This window comes from Camellia sinensis, chromosome 10 (assembly GCF_055761805.1).
Source record: "Camellia sinensis isolate YWXY chromosome 10, ASM5576180v1, whole genome shotgun sequence".
Classification (NCBI taxonomy): domain Eukaryota; kingdom Viridiplantae; phylum Streptophyta; class Magnoliopsida; order Ericales; family Theaceae; genus Camellia; species Camellia sinensis.
Window position 1 is genome coordinate 103268372 of NC_138970.1, and position 17645 is coordinate 103286016.

General features: G+C 33.7%; 1 protein-coding gene and 1 long non-coding RNA gene across 2 annotated transcripts; both read left to right on the forward strand.

Moving 5' to 3' along the window:
* Positions 1–11012: 11012 nt before the first annotated feature.
* Positions 11013–13604, forward strand: LOC145800608 (serine/threonine-protein kinase 52-like). The gene is made up of 4 exons (XM_082890314.1): positions 11013–11079; positions 12211–12332; positions 12717–12772; positions 13439–13604. The coding sequence occupies exons 1-4, from the start codon at positions 11013–11015 to the stop codon at positions 13602–13604; spliced, it is 411 nt and encodes a 136-aa protein (XP_082746440.1).
* Positions 13605–13743: 139 nt separating this feature from the next.
* Positions 13744–17393, forward strand: LOC145801247 (uncharacterized). The gene is made up of 5 exons (XR_014342434.1): positions 13744–14066; positions 15608–15698; positions 15797–16003; positions 16149–16292; positions 17009–17393. It is a non-coding gene; the product is annotated as an uncharacterized LOC145801247 (long non-coding RNA).
* Positions 17394–17645: the final 252 nt, after the last annotated feature.

Genomic DNA, 17645 nt, shown 5'->3' on the forward strand with positions numbered 1-17645 from the left:
CATGTTTAAATTAGCATACCTTATGTTATGCATGCGTGCATCCATACATTTGTCTTGCATGCATCGGGCTCGGCGCATCATGCTAACTGCATTTGTATTTCAATTCCAAATTGAATACGTGCATTAATTGGTTGCATTTCACATGCCATGTTTAGGTTAGCCGAGCCTACTCTAATTGCATCTTGCATGTGTTGCATTAGTCAACTTGACATGAACTAGGATCATGCATGTTTGCTAACTAGTTTATTGTTTTGGCTTGGAGTACAATGTAAGTATTTATGCTTTAGCATCTCACATGCGTGTGAATGTTAACATGATAGCATGCTTACCATGCGGCTAAGTGCTTACGTGATATTATTGATTGATTGCCTGTGGGTGAAGGTTGGATTGTTTGAGTTGGAAAAACTCGTTGAAATCCGTATTTTAGCCTACTTGCGAGTAGCAAATTTCAAAACATTTTTCCAAAACAAACGGATATGCAATGCTTATTTCCAAATTAGGCAATCTAGTCTATACTTGTTTGCTGTGCGCATAACATAGTAATTCTAGGCTAATAAATGGTTTAAGAACACATAATGTTTTCAAAAACGGATATCATGGTTAGTAGAGGCCGATTTTCGGATCGGGCGAGAGGGGCTGCTCATAGCTGACCTTCCCCAATCGTACCCTAGCTCCCGAGCCGAGACAACTCCGGTGATGACGGACATGTGACCTTCGGCACCGAGTCAGGGTTTCCTAAATTCCCCTATAAAAAATATTTAGGTGGCGACTCTGTATCTGGCAAAGCAGTCCATGTTTGGCACTTCTTTTCAAAAAATCTGTTTCTCAAAACGATTTGCCGGATTTGAACTCTTTGGTTCAAGATTAAGAACCGTGACACAAATCGAGTCCGAACTGTAGCGGGGTCCCTCGCGGACGTGCTACAGGCATGGAGTCTTCTGTAGGCATGATGGAGTCATCATCCCCAGCCAGCCTCAGATGGACATCGACAGGGATGGAGAACTCTTGCCTAAAGTACTCAAGTTTGGTCGGGGTATCTACCCCATGTCTCCACATACCCATGATATCGGCCTGAATTAGAAGGGTTGGAATTCAGAAAGAAGATATTTCTTATTGATAGGGCCTCGGCAAAAACCTAGGTTTGGGCTGGTATAGAAATTTGTAAGGAATGTTTTAGTTTTGCCCTAAATCGTGGGTTCTACAAATAAATCCCAAACCTAAAACTATGGAGATGAAGATCAAAGGCACAGATCTGGAAAAGACACAAAAAACAGAGAGCACGAATGGAATTTCAGAATCAAGAACAGAGATGGTTTATCAAGAGCATAAAGAATACAAGAAATACAGGGTCAAGATTAGTGACAAAGATACAGGGAAGTAATGAAACAATGCGTGTGTTCAAGATATGGGCAAAGGCAAAATCATGGGAAGGGCACATTCAGGTGTATGAATCGCGAATTAAAAGTTTCAACAGATGCAGTAAAGGCAACAAGTAATGAAGAATATCAACATAATTGAAAACGAAAGGAACAGTAGCTTACCAGAAAACAGTGAAGCCGGTATGAAGATTGCCGAAGTCCGACGATGGTTGCAGGAGTAACAGAGTAGCGAAAGCTTCACCAGAAAGACGAATGAAGACAACTGAAGAGCTTGGAGCTTGAGCAATGGAGGATTCGAAAGAATGAGTTTAGAGACAGAAAAAACAAGAGAAATCAGGTGCAAAAGTGGAAAAATGAAGAAATGGGGAAAGGTTTTTGTCAAAAATGAAAACGGCGGCAAAAAATAATCAATACGCCTAGAAGAACGTATACGTCAGACGACGCACGTAAGAAAGAGACGGCTTACGGGCGCGTCACAGGTACGCACCAGTAAGAAAGAAACGCGTGGTTAAAAACAGTTGAATTATGGTATATGACAGCTCATGCGCGTGGAAGGATTCTTGAAGTTCTTGTTCTTCAATAAAAGGATATCGGCCAAAATAGTGATCTCGGCTGAGATACTGAAAACCGACGTACTGGAAAAACGGAATGATATAGGTTCCATCACCTCAGAATGCCGAGGTAATAGAACCTAGGGGGCAGTTGTGAGGATATATTTTCTGAGTACCAACACGTGGCAGGGTGATGCCGACGTGTCAGCCGAGGTGCCACGTGTCCTGGTCGTGATGCCGAGGTGATCTCGGCAAGGCCAAGGTTATCCCTGAAGATATCGGAATCCGAGATAAGAGGATAAAAGATAAGGGACAAGAGTCCTAGAATAAAGAGGAGATTTAGCCAAGATAAGGATAAAGCTCTTAGAAAGTTTATCTTTATCTCTTGAGGACTCCAAAGTAAGTACTGAATTGGAGTCCATAGAAGTGAGGCTTCTAGTGGGACTAGGATTAAGTAAACTATAAAAGAGAGGCACCCCCGTGGGTCTAAGGTACGCAATTTATGCTTTGAGTAGTGAGTTTAGCACTTGATTATCTTTGAGAGATATACTGACTTGATCGTCGGAGTGCCCCCGGGTGGAAGAGCCACCGCCGGAGCCTTTTCTTTCTGTTACAGGTTAGCTGAAACCATCTATTCTGCCGGTGCTCTCTAGCTGATTATTAAACAGGCAGTGTGATCAGAAAATCACTCACACACCATGACATACCAATACCATGAAAATGCATTTTCAAAAGTAGACCAACTAATATACTTCAAACAAAAGTAGCTCTTTGAATTGAAGCTTAAGGTGCTTAAATTTGGATTGAAGTTTTTTTCATAGTCATGATCAATCTAATTTTAAGATGTTTATATTATCCAAAATAATGCGCACAAGATAAAAACTCAATGCTATTTCGTTACCATGAAAGAGTAAAATATGAACAATTTATCAAATAAAATAGTACTCAAGACCTAAAAAATTTATTTATGTGAGAAAAACATAATAATTGCTCCAATTACACACTGAGTATCAAACAGAGAAGCTGCATTCTAGAAGAAAAAAATAACATGAAGATGAGGTTACTTCGTGCCTTATGCTAGTGACCATAGAAATTGAATGTCAACCGCAAACTAAATTGATCTAGACGTAAACCGTATTGCACAATCACCATCCTCACTATATTCCCCTCTGAGAACATCATTTTAAATTTAGATAGGAATTTAAAAAGGAAAAAGAAAAAAATGAGGGAAATATAAAGTTATTATGATTCAAACACAACTTTGCATACGTAAGCAAAATTATTTTTGTTGACGAAATGGTACCAATACATGTTTTATAGAGGGACCAATTTGAGAGAGAGAATAGATAAATGCATTCTCTTTACAACTATCAATTAGTAAGCAAATTGATACATATGAAGTTCCCCTAATATATTTTCTGCCACTAGGAATCCGTAAACCAGTTAATTGATCAAATGTAAAATTAACCGTAAAGATAGATATGTGATTTTTTTTAATTATAATTCATAACTACACAACTGAGTGAGTAATAAGCCTATGAAACTGGGCAAAACTTTGTCAAGCCAAAATATTATTTCTGCCACTCTACCCATTGGCAATATAAACTTAGGTTTTTTCTTAATGTTGCCCCCAAGCCAAAATATTGGTTCTGCCACTAAACCCATTGGCAACATCATTTAATTATGAGGCTAGGCTTGATTGTTCTAATGCTATGTCCTGAAACCATAATAGAAATATAAAATTAGAAAATATTGTTCTAATGCTATGTCCTGCGAAGACTAATATATTAAAAGCGTAATAGAAATATAAAATTAGAATAAACAGCACCAAGAACAAAGAGACTATCATTATGTTTAGAGACCAAGTTTAAAACATTAACCAGCTTTTAAGAAGAGTTGTCTCAGTTTATGGGTGATGCTACATTTCCTCCTAGCAAAGGAGCAATAAGGAGGACGTGCTTCTAGTAGCGCTTGATCCACCCACTCGGCATCTATTGGGTTACTAAGTGGAGTAAATGATCTTTGACAAAATCATAGAATCCAAAAATCAACTCAATAGACAGGATAACAAACTGAGTGAATATTAAATTAAATTGAGTGAATATTGTTTTGTGTCCTATATATGGCAGGATAACATACTGAGTGAATATTTATATACAAATTAAACAACATAGAAATTAAAGCTCTATTTCTTTCTCTAAAAAAGGTCTCATCAAATGGTTCAACAATTAGAAACTAATCTCTCTGTATCTCATAATGGTTCATCAATTCTCATCTCTGTCTAACCTATTTTCGTCAAATTTATTGTCTCTCGCAATAAAACCTATCAATTATGACACTTCAATTTAAAATATCAAATTTAGTAAATAATAATTTGAATTTGAATACATAAAGATATCCAGTTAAACTAACCTAGAACAATAAAACTCTCAACAATCAATTAGAGAATTCCAAGAAAATACAAAGACTTTTGCTAATGAGATTAATTAAAGCTTGAACAGTATGATACTACAAATTCAAACCAATTAACTCATGAATTATTTTGTTAAGAGCCTATTCGTTGAAATAGAAAAATGAAATATGGTTTAGATTTAACTAAGACAAAACATAAAAAAAATAAAAAATAAATAAACATAACAAAGAAAATCCATGAGCATCAAATCACATGCAGGAAAGAAAAAAAAAAAAAAGTCTCTCACAAACAGAAACAAATCTAGTAGTCCATGCCTTAACTGATGAGCATGACAAATTTGGTAAAAAAAAATTCTTATTTTTTGATGGCATGACAAATCTCGTACTCCATGGCGTAACTCAGATTACACCTAATCCTACATTCCTAAACATGTATCAATGTTAGCATTAAGAAAAGCATAACAATAGAAAGGATAACAAACTGAGTGAATAGTAAATTAAACTTAGTGAATATTGTTGTGTCCTATACATGGCAAGATAACATATCGAGTGAATATTTATATACAAATTAAATAACATAGAAATTAAAGCTCTATTTTTTTCTTCAAAAAAAGGCCTTGTCAAGAGGTTCAACAATTAGAAACTAACTTCTCTGTATCTCATAGTGGTTCATCACATTTCATTTCTCTCTAACCCATTTTTGTCAAATTTAAATTTATTGTCTCTCGCAATAAAATCTATCAATTATGACTCACTTCAATTTAAAATATCAAATTTAGTAAATAATAATTTGAATCAGAGAATTCTAAGAAAATACAAAGGCTTTTGCTAATAAGATTAATTAAAGCTTGAACAATATGATACTACATATGCAAACCAATTAACTCATGAATTTAAAAATTTAACTCATGAATTCTATAATTCTGTTAAGAGCCTATTCGTTGAAATAGAAAAATGAAATGTGGTTTAGATTTAACTAAGACAAAATGTTTAAAAAAAAAAAAAACATATACTATAGTTGATTTCTTAAATCATTCATTCTTTCTTGCTCCCCCCTACCCTACCCACCCCAATTTGATTTTAATAAACCTAAATAATGATAATTGTAAGAATTTTTTTTTTAAAAAAAACCATACTTATAAATTTCCAACACAACCAACCGAAGAAATAATCACAAAATAACAATGATCAATCATTGCTTAAGTAAGAATACAAATCAAATATTTACCACAATGTTTCGATATGCAAGGTCTTAAGGAAGTCCTCAAGCTGCCTAATGTGAGCCTATTAAGCAAACATAATGCTTCAGACACAATGTATTGGACACACCTGATCAAATATTACACCTAATCACAAACTGTAAACATCAATAAAGCAATTAAATTGGACAAACCTGTTGTCAAACCTGCTGGAAATTAACAAACCTGCTAGAAATTAAAGATTATTTAAACAAAAGATATCAAAAAATTAGAGTATGTTTCAATCACAAACTGTAAACATCAATAAAGCAATTAGATTGGACAAACCTATTGTCAACCTGCTGGAAATTAAAAATTATTAAAACAAAAGATATCCAAAAATTAGAGTAAAGATTATTGAAACATATTAGAGTAAAGATTATTGAAAGAAAAGAATAAACCTCCATCCATGATGGAAATATACTTGCTGGACCCAAAAAAGATAGGTTATTGAAACACATTAGAGTAAAGATTCTTTTGCTAAACATTATACTATTAACATTCTGCAAGATTGCTTACCATGTGCCCCCATTACACTTGAACTCATTAAAGCAAAGGATGAGAAACCACAAAAGAATCATATTATTGAACACGGACTCTAAAAACAGAAATCTCGTTTGGTTTTACATGGCAATCTGAAACTTCTCCATGGTCAGTATTCTTGCTCACTATTGCATACTGTATCTTTTGTAGATGCTATGCTATAGAAATTAGAGTGAACTAAATCTTAAACTAAGGTTTTGATTGTTGCACATGCATGGGTGGGAATAATAAAAAAGAAGAATAGGATTGAAGGGATTTCGAGTACATTATTCTTTTTAAACACTTAATCAGCGAATTCTACCTATTAGTGAAAATTTACCACTAAACGTTCACAATCAAAATAGAACAAAAATTGTCTTATGTTAAAAGCTTATAAAAATTGTCTTGAACAAAAATTGTTTTATGGACGTCCGCTTATAATTACAAAAAAAAAAGGACGATTGATATAAAAAATTATAACAAATTTTGCTAAAAGCTTAATTATAGTACACTTACAATCTTATGTTAATCAATATTAGATAAATGTAAAAAAACTAATGATGTCGTCAAAGTATAAATGAAAATAAAAATTTTATCGTTCAAAGTTTATTTTAGTACTTTTAAACAATAAAGAAAAAATTAATTGACATGCACCTTCCAGAACCAGTTAAAACCCAACAGCCACCACTACCAATTTCTATCTCTCACATGCATTTTTTTCAAACACCTTATATGCATTGTTAAATATACAAACAATAACTGATCTTTCCTCAAAATAAAATAAAAGAACATATTACAGTGTCACTTTCAACCATTTCATCAAATATAGTTTATCTGAAAATCAATCATAAAACAACAAAGGAAAAAAGGTAAAAGGATAATTGTCAAGTGAGATATGTGTAATTTGCCCATACAATTTTATTTTCTTTCTTTTGAGATTGTTTTCTTTGACTTGGTTTGTGTCGTTGGAGTTAAAGAAGGAAAAGGAGGATTCGTAGGTGATCACTATCAACTGTCATAGTTGATAAGGTTGGTTCAATTTATTCATTTCTCAAAATTATTTGGCTATTTGAAATATTTGTATTATACACAGGAAAAACATAATAGATTCCTAAACATGGACTATGTGAAAAAGGCTGAAGGTGTTTCAATATGGACTATGGGAGTTACTTTAAGACCAAAGTCAACAAAAATAAATTCAAGATTGTGCCTTCATCAATAAAATTGATTGTATAATTACATATATATATATATATACATTTGTATATATTTGCAAATACTGATTTAGAGTAACAAACAAAATATTGAAACCTGCTGGAAAAAGTGAAAGAAAAGCACAGTTCCACTTTGTCGCCACCACTGTTGATTCCCATTTGGGTATTAAATTTTGCATTTTATGTTTTTTTATATAATATTTCTTTTATATGGGTTTTTACTCTACATTTCACTATTTTGACTTGTAATATTGGTGAACATTATGAAAGAAATACTATTCTGCAATTAAGAAAAAATCAAAGCTATTGTACACTTGTTAAACTAATTCATATAATAACACTACTCAAGTAATTTATAAATTTTCTACCAATTGAGTTTTTATTACTTCAGTGGTTTAACACCTGAATATCCTTAAAAAAATATGTCAATCTTATTGTCTTGTTTATCTAAATTTGCCTCTATGTATAATGTGCACTCTAAACTAAGTTAATGAGTGTTGACATTGGATTACCTTAAAGAAAGTTCTCATATTGCTTAAACTAATTTATAGAAAAGTCCTGAAGAAGCATTAAGCAAAACTTGAAGTGGTGTTTTGAATCCAGAATCTTGAGTCCCTTTGCATGGTTCTGTGAGATTTTATTGGCAACAATGCACCAAAATACAAAAACACAAAAAAGAAAATAAAAAAGGAGCATAACACCAACCCATATAAATTCAAAGCTGCATAAATAAAAAATGAAAAAGAAACATAACACAAAAAAAGAAAGAGAAGCCCAAATACATATCAGTTTATGATTTAGAAACACAAACCCAACACAAACACATATCAGTTTAAGGTTTAGGAAAACAAATACAAATTCAAATCTTAGAAACACAAACCCAAATTGATATATATCAAGCGTCTCTTTCGCTTTCAAAAACCGAAGTGTTACTTTGATTCCAACGATTTTGACTTATCCCCTATTTATTTTTTGACTTTATCATTCAATTTCTTTGTATGCTCTGTTCTACAAACTTGAAGTTTTGACAAATTTGAATGATTTTTGAGTTATATTTGGCTTGATTGTATATGATTTCGACATTAATTTTCAATACTCTGTTTCAACTTTTTTTGGGTTTTCATTACAAAGTGTGGTTCCATTGAATACATGGAATAAGGTTTAGAAAAACAAATCTTAGAAACACAAACACATACCTAATCACACAAACCTAACCCAAACCCAAACCCAAACCCAAACACATCAGTTTAAAGTTTAGAAAAATAAATATTAGAAACACAAATACAAACTGAAATCTTAGAAACACAAACCCAAACACAAACACATACCTAATCAACAAAAATAAAAAATCACACAAATCCAACACAATGAAACAATTAGATGAAATGATTAAACCTTGCGATGCTAGATGGTCAGAGTAAACCAATCTGCCAGAGTGAACAATGGCAACCGAGCTGCAGGAGAACAATGGTTGGAGTGGTCAGAGTGAGAAATGGAAACAAAGAATTGGAGAGAGAGAGAGACAGAGAGACAGAGAGAGAGAGAGAGAGAGAGAGAGAGAGAGAGAGAGAGAGAGAGGATTTGTGTTCAAATTTTGATATTTGGAATAGAGAGACAAATTTTGAGATGAGAGGAGTAGGTGTGAGAGAGATACATTTTGAGATGTTTTGGGACTTACATTTTGCACAATTAGATGTTGATGGTAATTGATCTCAACCATTGAAATGTTCAAATAGAACAAATGAGAGTGAGACATTTTTAGCCATTGGATTGAATCAATCTAATGATCCACATATTGACACATATACATTTTGAGCCTTTGAATTCAAACCAAGCCTTCCATTGTTATATAGATATATTTTTTAATCATCCATCAATTATCTTATTTACACATTATTGAGTCTAAAAAATAGATTTATAAAATTGACTTGTATATCATTTCATTTACACATCATTTTCTTATTTTATTTTTCTATTTTAAATGTGAGACCTCACTTGTAGTAGTCACTGGCAACTTGTGGGGACATACATAATGGGGAAACACTATTGTATACTCCTGTCAAAAGGTGTGCACTATACGTATTTTATAACTAAAAAAATAAACATAATTTTATATTTTGAGTCATAATTAAAAAAAATAAAAATTGTTATAACTAAACACAACATGTAGTATAAGTAAAAAATTCATGAGTCATAATTAAACTAATGTCATTGTTAGAATATTTAAGAGAGAAAGAGAAAGATAATATTATATTATGTGTATATTTAATATTGTGTATACAAGATTCCTTTATATATGAGGAGAGAAATTTTAAGTATGTTAATAAATATAATATGGTATGTATGATAGAAAAAATAAATATAATATGGTATGTATGACAGATATAATATATAGTTATCATATTTAACATTCCCCTCAAACTTAAGTTATTCAAACTTAAGTAGGGATACTAACTTAAGTTTGAAGAGAGAAACTAAAATATAAATAAAACTAAAAATATGAATAGGTTGGTAAAAGCAAGCACATGTGATAGTGGGAACCAAAAAATGTATAAAAAGATGAAAGTGGAGAACAAAACTTATATTCTAAAGTAAAGAGGAAAATAAAAAATTGGTGGGTGGGTTGATTTTGCCGTTGAAGGCAATGAAGAAAAAATAATAAAATATGTAGTGTGATATTGAGATGACAATGTATTTGTGGACAGTAGTGTGAGACGGCGATGATGGCTGGAGTTGGTAGATGTAGCGCAACTTTCACTACAAGAAATATAGGTTTTGGCGGCGTTTTTTTAACGACACTTTTTAAAACGTCGCTTTTCGTAATATTTAGCAGCGTTTTAAAAACGTCGCATATTTCAGTAAATAAAACGATGCCGTTTTGTAATAGAAGGCGTTGAGACACGCCTCCAAATGCGTTAGACCTCACGCGCCTCTTTTGAATCTGCAAATAATTGTTAAAGCCTATGTAAACCCTTATTTTGAATACTCACGGCTTCAAATCTCGCCTCTCTCACAACCCTCTTTCTTCATCTCACGATGTTGCTCCAGAGTGGTGTCTCTCTCTCTCTCTAGATCGATCTCTCGCTGTTAACCCTCTAAGAGATTCATCTTTCATCTTTGAGATTCAGAGATTTAGATCGGTCTCAGTGATTTCATCTCAAAGCGATTTCAATTTTGAAGCCCCACAGCGGTGTTTCTCTTTCTCTCTCCCTAGATCTCTCTCTATCAACCCTCAGAGTTTCATCTCTGAGATTCAGAGATTCAGTCGGTTTCAGTGATTTCATCTCAGAGCGATTTCGATTTCGAAGCGCCAGAGCAGTCTCTCTCTCTCTAGATCTTTCTCTCTGTCAACCCTCTCAGAGATTCGTCTTTGAGATTCAAAGATTCAGATCAGTCTCAGTGATTTCATCTCAAAGCGATTTCGATTTTGAAGTTCTCTCTCTTGATTTCGAAGCTCCAGCGAGGTATCGATTTCTCTCTCTCTCAAGCTCTTCCTTCCCGTCTCTCTCGATTTGGTATTTATTTTCTTGGAAAATCTATTCAATTTCTTCTTTTGTTTGCTTTGTCATTCTTCCTTAATATGTTGTGTTTTTGTTTTGAGAAAATGCCAAATGTGCTTGTGATTAAGACATTTGTTGGATTTGAGATCATTTTTGGACTTAGTTGATTATTTAGTTTTCTCAGATGGTGATCACAATGGCGGACGTTCTACTCATTCTGCTCATCTTGTTGAGGAAAAGTTGTCTGGCTCTTTCTCTAGGAAGTATGGATTATTTCCCTCTCCGTAGTTATTTTATAATTTGGTTTCTTAATTTGTTCGAGTTTTCCTTGTGTAAATTAAGTTGCTAAAAGTACCTTGGAATGGCAGATAAACAAGCTAGTGGATATTGCTCGATCTGTAGCCAATGTAAACACTAACGACTACAGTGCCTTGGAGTATTTGCTTGACCTTCTAGAAAACCTAAAAAAAAAAAGGTCCTTCTCTCTGCTTTTATTTTCAGATTTTGTGGTTTACCATCCTGTCATCCTGTAATAGTTTTGAGTGCAAAATATTTGTTAAGATTGCATTTTGTACCTCTTCATATCTTCTGCGTTGGTTTTATACTATTGAAACTAACAACGAGATTTTTTGGGATGTAATATGCAGTAATTTAGTTGCCAATAACTTCACAATAGAAAGTTCGAACAACAGGTGATTCTCTCGTTGCTGTATTTTTTTGACCTTGTTCAGTAGCCTTTGAACACTCAATGTTGCTAAAGGAAATTTCAGTCATTTTCCATTATATTGTTTAGTGTTTAACACCATAAGCTGGTAACCAGCACCTTTATCAGTAGTCAAACATGCATGTGCTTGATGCTGCTTAGATTCACCAGATATAACACCTTTATAATCAATTTGCATTCTTTGTCTGCTTTTAGTGTTCTGCCTTCAGGATTGAGCTGTCTTCAAAGGAACTTTCCCTGCCATCGTGGTGTTCCTGTCTGTAAGTGCCTTCATGACCCTTCTTTTGTGTGTTTGTGTGTGCGCGCGCGCGCGCGTGAGAGAGAGAGAGAGAGAGAGAGAATCAGTAGGAATATGGGAGTCGAACTCAAGCCTCACCAATGGATATAGTAATACTATTAATTAGATGTCGTTCTGTTGAACGACTATCAGCATTTTTAGCGAGGTAATGTATAATTGAACGCATTAAAATGCGTTGAACCCATATAATGCATATGAATAAGGAGTTATGCATGGCTGATTTTGATTTTTGTTAATTGAAAGCACATTTCCAAGCCCAAATAATGCATATAATGCATATAATTGAAAGCACATTAAAATGCGTTGAACCCATATAATGCATATAATGCATGGCTGATTGACAGTAAGTTCCATTTTTCTTTTCATGCTCAGTTAAACTTCTTGACTGGGGGGAAGAGAGCCACAGGACAGAGGCAGAAATAGCGTCACTCAGAGCAGCTTTTACGCAAGAAGTTGCTGTGTGGCACAAGCTCGATCACCCTAATGTAACAAAGGTACCATTTTTATCTAAACTTCTTTATCTTATTTTTATATTGTTCATTCTTCTTTGGAGCTGTAGCAGACTCAAGAGAGTATAGACTAAACCAAAATATTATTGAATTCATATTTCAATAACATTTTCACTAAATTTTGTTAATCGTCGTCGGAGTAAGAAACATTATATCCAATATGACTTGGTGAATCGTCGTAACATTGAAAATTTGAAACTTGGCAAAAAATGTAAAGTGAAAGGAAGAATGATGTATGCCATGGCTCGTTTCCACTTTGTCAAGAACTCAAGTTTTAAGAATACAAGTTATTATAAGGCTTGATGGTGGGTTTTATTTTTTATTTCTTATAAAGTTCGTGGTTAGTGATGTTGGTGTTGATTGATCTAGGTTTTATCACTTAGCGGGTATAGTCTAATAATTTTTCTTGAAGGTTGTAATTTAAGGTAGAATCATAGTTTTGGGTTTTACCATCCAACTATGAATGAAACTACCAGAAGGTGATGCATGAGGGTTATTGGAACTTATCTACTATTCCATGTGGGATATTCATGAAAGATCTATATTCATGAACTTATCTCTACTTCATGTTGAGAATTGAAACAATAGTTGTTTGGTACTCCCACTGTCCCACTTTGTGTCTGTCTTAATGATTTTTGGAAGTCTTGTTGTTTATGTGTCTTGGTTTGGAAAGAAAAAAAAAATGATTTTAACATTACCTTATATTATCTCTTCTTTACATTTATGTTTAAACACATGCACAATCCCAAAAGATTTATTCAAATAAGCAAGGATTTTTTTTTTTTTTTTTGTAAATTTATGGTTCAAAGATTCTGTCTTTAAAATTTTGTGCATTGTCAAGTAGCACACAAAATGGGACGGAGGGAGCAGTGATGTAGGAAGTCACTGCTGCAGCATGTGTTTCCTAGACTATAAACAATTGGTATTTAGTTCTCAAGGTCAAACCTTAACTCCATCTGTATCTTATTTTGTATTTCAAATTGTTGAAACCAAATTCATTTTTCACCAGTTTTGTGGAGTTTGGCATTCCTAAGATGATTTGCAACTTGTGCTTTACTGAAGGTACTCTTTTTCCTCTCAATGTTTTACAGGTTGAGCTATCTTCATTCCAAGAAGATTGTCCACAGAGATGTGAAGACAGAGAATATGCTTCTGGACAAGACTCGTACAGTTAAAATAGCTGACTTTGGTGTTGCTCGTGTTGAGGCTTCAAATCCTAACATCGTGTCAATGAAAAGTATTGACATCAGCTGTTGACATCAGCTGTTGACCTTGTGTTGCACGTGTTGACATCAGCTGTTGTCCGCCAGGTACAGAAAAATGTTTGAAATGTGCATTTGCATATGTTGACCTTGTTTTTGCTTCTACAAAGATATGAAACATTGAACTTTACTGATTCTTTCATTTTTTCTCTCTACTTTTTTTGCCTATTCATTTGAATGTTTAGGAAAACAGAACTGTGATGAACAAGATATCAATGCTGACTTCTTCTGCAGTGATGGCTCTGCCTCTAGCTGTGAATCTGTGGTTGCTGCAGCTGGGTATGTATGTATCTTAGCAGCCTCACATGCAGGCTGATCAGGTGCGTGGACTAAGTTTGAGAGAAATCGGAGGTGGTTTTCCAAAACACCATCGTGCTCTATCTCTTCATTGCTAAACCCTTAACAATGGTGCAAAACATAAAGAGACTAAGGGGACATAGGGATGTTGTTTATTGTGGTAATCTTCTTATCCTTAACTATATTTAACTAGTGTGGTTTTGGGAATTCCATTCATTCAAATGGTAGAGTTATTCTTAGGTGGTTCTTTGGTGGCAGTAGTTGTAAAAAAATCATATATATTAGCTTCTAATTATTTTTTTGGATAACAATTTTAGTATTATTATTATTTAAAATTTTTGCTGTTTGTTGCTCCCTATTCTTCTGCTAATCAATATGTGTACTGAGAAACAAATTAATGTTTATCTATCTATCCCACCATGCCTTTTGACTTTTACCGATCAAAAAAAAAAAAAAAACACATGCACACACACAAAGTAGACATGTTAATAAAATTTGCTCTTTTTTAATTAGTTAAACAGGACTGTTTTACGAAATTGTCTCAACCACATCTCAGATATTGGCTTTTAGAGCACAACATTAATAGTTTATATATTGCCATATTCAGTTTGTTTGGATGGAACTCCATTTTCATTCCTTGTGTTACTTGTCTACTCTTCTTAATTTTACTAAAAGGGTGACATTACTGACTTGGCTGTAAGTTCAAACAATGCTTTGGTGTCATCTGCTTCAAATGACTACAGCATTCAAGTTGTAAGGGTTCTTTCCAGTTTACACTTAAAATATAAATCCGTCATACTATTTATCCCTTGGTGACCTAATAGTTTTTTCTTGTGTATTACAGTGGCGCTTGCCAGATGGATTTCCTATTTCAGTTTTGCGTGGACATATAGGAGCTGTTACTGCCATTGCATTTAGTCCCCGGCCTAGCTCTATGTACCAGCTGCTATCGTATGTTACATCCCATACTTCTAAATGCATGTTCTATTCCCTATAGTTCCTCAATTGATCTAATGGCTTTATTCTTAATATGTCATTTGATAGTTGTGCTGTTCTTCTGCTAGCACCCAGAAATTTTATCATAAGCTAAGAAGCACATGTGAAGCACATGTTGCATCAATACAGATTTGTTGTTCCTCAATCTTATTTTGTTGTATTGTTTTATGCTCTGTCTAGCTAGGATGTCCTGGTTTTCACATCGATCTCTAAAGTTCATTTAAATGTTATTTTCCCAAGGAGGTGTTGTTCCAGTGTATAAGCGGAACATTCAAATGAGTTATGTTAGTGATGTCTGGAGTCTTTAGTTTCTAAGGTCTGGTCATAGCTTTTGATTGGTTAGATTTACAATGCTCTTTCATAATTCACACATAAATTGTATGGGTGTATTAGAAGCCTGAATAATATTTTTGCCTTGAACATCCAACAATGCACTAAAATGTGGAATTATTTTATCTGCACTATTTGAAATGTCCAATCATTTCAGTTGTCTGACCTGCCTATTGAAAACCAAAAAATTTTTAGTGAAGTGTATAGTTGATAAAATCATATTGTGAATCAAAATATTAATTTTGCTAATTGTGAATCAAATTGAAATGAGAATTGTAAGATTTGACACAAAATATAAAATGATATTAAATAATCGGATATATGAAAAATTAAAATAAATGGATTTTGGTAATTTTGGAGCTTTGTGATTTAAAGTTGCCAGATGTTGAAAGCAAGTGGTGCTGCTGGAATGGCTCCTCAGCGCCGTCGATCATCCTCGACTACTCTGTTTGGAAGGATGACACAGGTAATTTAAAGTTCCCATTTGAATTTCCATGTTCTGTCATCAAACGAAGTTTTAGTCCTTTCGTTAGTTCAGGTGTTCGCTATTATTTTTATTTACAGAGTTTCTGAGGAACTCCGCAAGGAGTTAATCTTTCCTTTGTAAATGGTGGCCTGACTGGTGGAGCAGAAACTTTACACGAAGTTGAAGCCAAATACCCAGCTTTGCTTTTCAAGCAGTAACTTACAGCATTTGTAGAAAAGATTTATGGAATGATTTGAGATAACCTTAAGAAAGAGATTTCTCCATTGCTTGGGTTGTGCATCCAGGTAATTGAATCTGTTCGATTCTTAAATTACCAGGCACAATTTATGGTAAAAGGAGGAATGAAATTCTTTATTCTATGGGTTATTTTATTAATTTACTTGGTAAATTATTTCTGTATAAAATTTCTTTCGGAATATGAAAAAATAGGCACCAAGAACTTCGAGGGCAAGCTTGGTTAAGGGATCATCACGTTCAGTTGCAACTACAGCAGCACAGCAAGCGTTGATTGCTCACTGGCAAGGGATTGTGAAGAGCCTGGGAATTTTCTTGAACAGTCTGAAAACAAATCATGTCAGTAAAATTTGTCACTGCTTTCATTCCTTGTTATGCCATTTTTTCTTCCCCATTACCCGTTTTGATAAATTTGGTGCCTTTTGTCTGGCTTCTTGACATTGTTTTTATTTGTCTGCTTCCAATCCACTTCAGCTCTCCAAACATGGCACTTAAATGTGCCATTTACATAGTTGACTGGCTTGGATTTTGGGGGAATGCTTCTGTTTCTATTTACTGTGCATAGATTTTCTCCTGAAGTACCTTGTTGAAATAGAAACAAATGTTAGCTATATACTTATATATATATATATATAGAGGGAGCACCCAATTTGGTGTTCATGAAGTTTTGTGGACTTTTATTTTCCAAAAGTAAAGCCTGACTTTCCACTTACAAATAGTTACAACTACTTTATATATATATATATATATATATATATTATATTTTGTTAATTTGGCACACATCGTGTGCCTCACCTTCTAGTACGATGAAATGTAATACTGCTACAGGTTGTTGAGATTTTAAGTTGAACACAATTGATACTGGCATATTGAATGCAATTTGAGTAAACTAGTTTCAGAATTAAATTATTATTTTTTGCTTAAAATGCTTTGCAAGATAAACTCTTTGAGAGCAGAATTTTATTGTTGATTTACCATGATTGAACCTCCTAGTTTTACCATTAGTATAAGTTCATCCTCTCTCTCTCTCTCTCTCTCTCTCTCTCTGTGAGCAGGTTGGCTGTACAAAAGGTGATGATGCTGGTCTTTCAAATGCGCACATGATTATGGCAGAGATTCCAAATGCTTCAGAAGCGGTGGTATAGGTGCATGACTTGGGGTGAAAAAATAAATTTCTAGCAGTATGGTGGTTCTTGCTTTATGTAGGAAGGGTAATATTTGATGTGTATTATTAATACTCTGTTCAACTCTGGAAATTTGGAGACATTGATTAGAAAATCTGGACATGAATGCTTGATGCTTTGTGTCTAACCCAATGAATATGAAGGCATAATTATTTCTTGGCTAAACACAACTTTTAAGGTCGTAATCTGACCCAATGACAAATGTTATCTGTCCTAATTTATGGTATTGATTTGAGTAGTGGAAATCATTATAACTTCTTCCCAACCCTATTTGCCTTAGGCACTATTACTTTTTATTATTCAACTGTTAATTTCACTTTTATCTTTAAATTATTCTCATTTTATTTTTTGGGATTGAACTTATTGGATTTTTTTCTTGAAGGATGTTGTATGGGGTACTATTATAGATGTGAGGGAATATTAATCTCACATAAATATGTCTATACAAAGTTTTATTCATTATTGCTATTTTACAGGTATATATTTTTGAAGTTAAATCTCACAAAAT

Excerpts from the sequence above, each read along its gene's own strand:
- LOC145800608 (XM_082890314.1), top strand. The coding sequence starts at position 11,013 with ATGGCGGACGTTCTACTCATTCTGCTCATCTTGTTGAGGAAAAGTTGT. Across the intron at positions 11,080-12,210 it reads TCTGGCTCTTTCTCTAGGAA|TTAAACTTCTTGACTGGGGG; the intron begins GTATGGATTATT and ends TTTCATGCTCAG. Across the intron at positions 12,773-13,438 it reads CTTGAAGGTTGTAATTTAAG|GTTGAGCTATCTTCATTCCA; the intron begins GTAGAATCATAG and ends AATGTTTTACAG.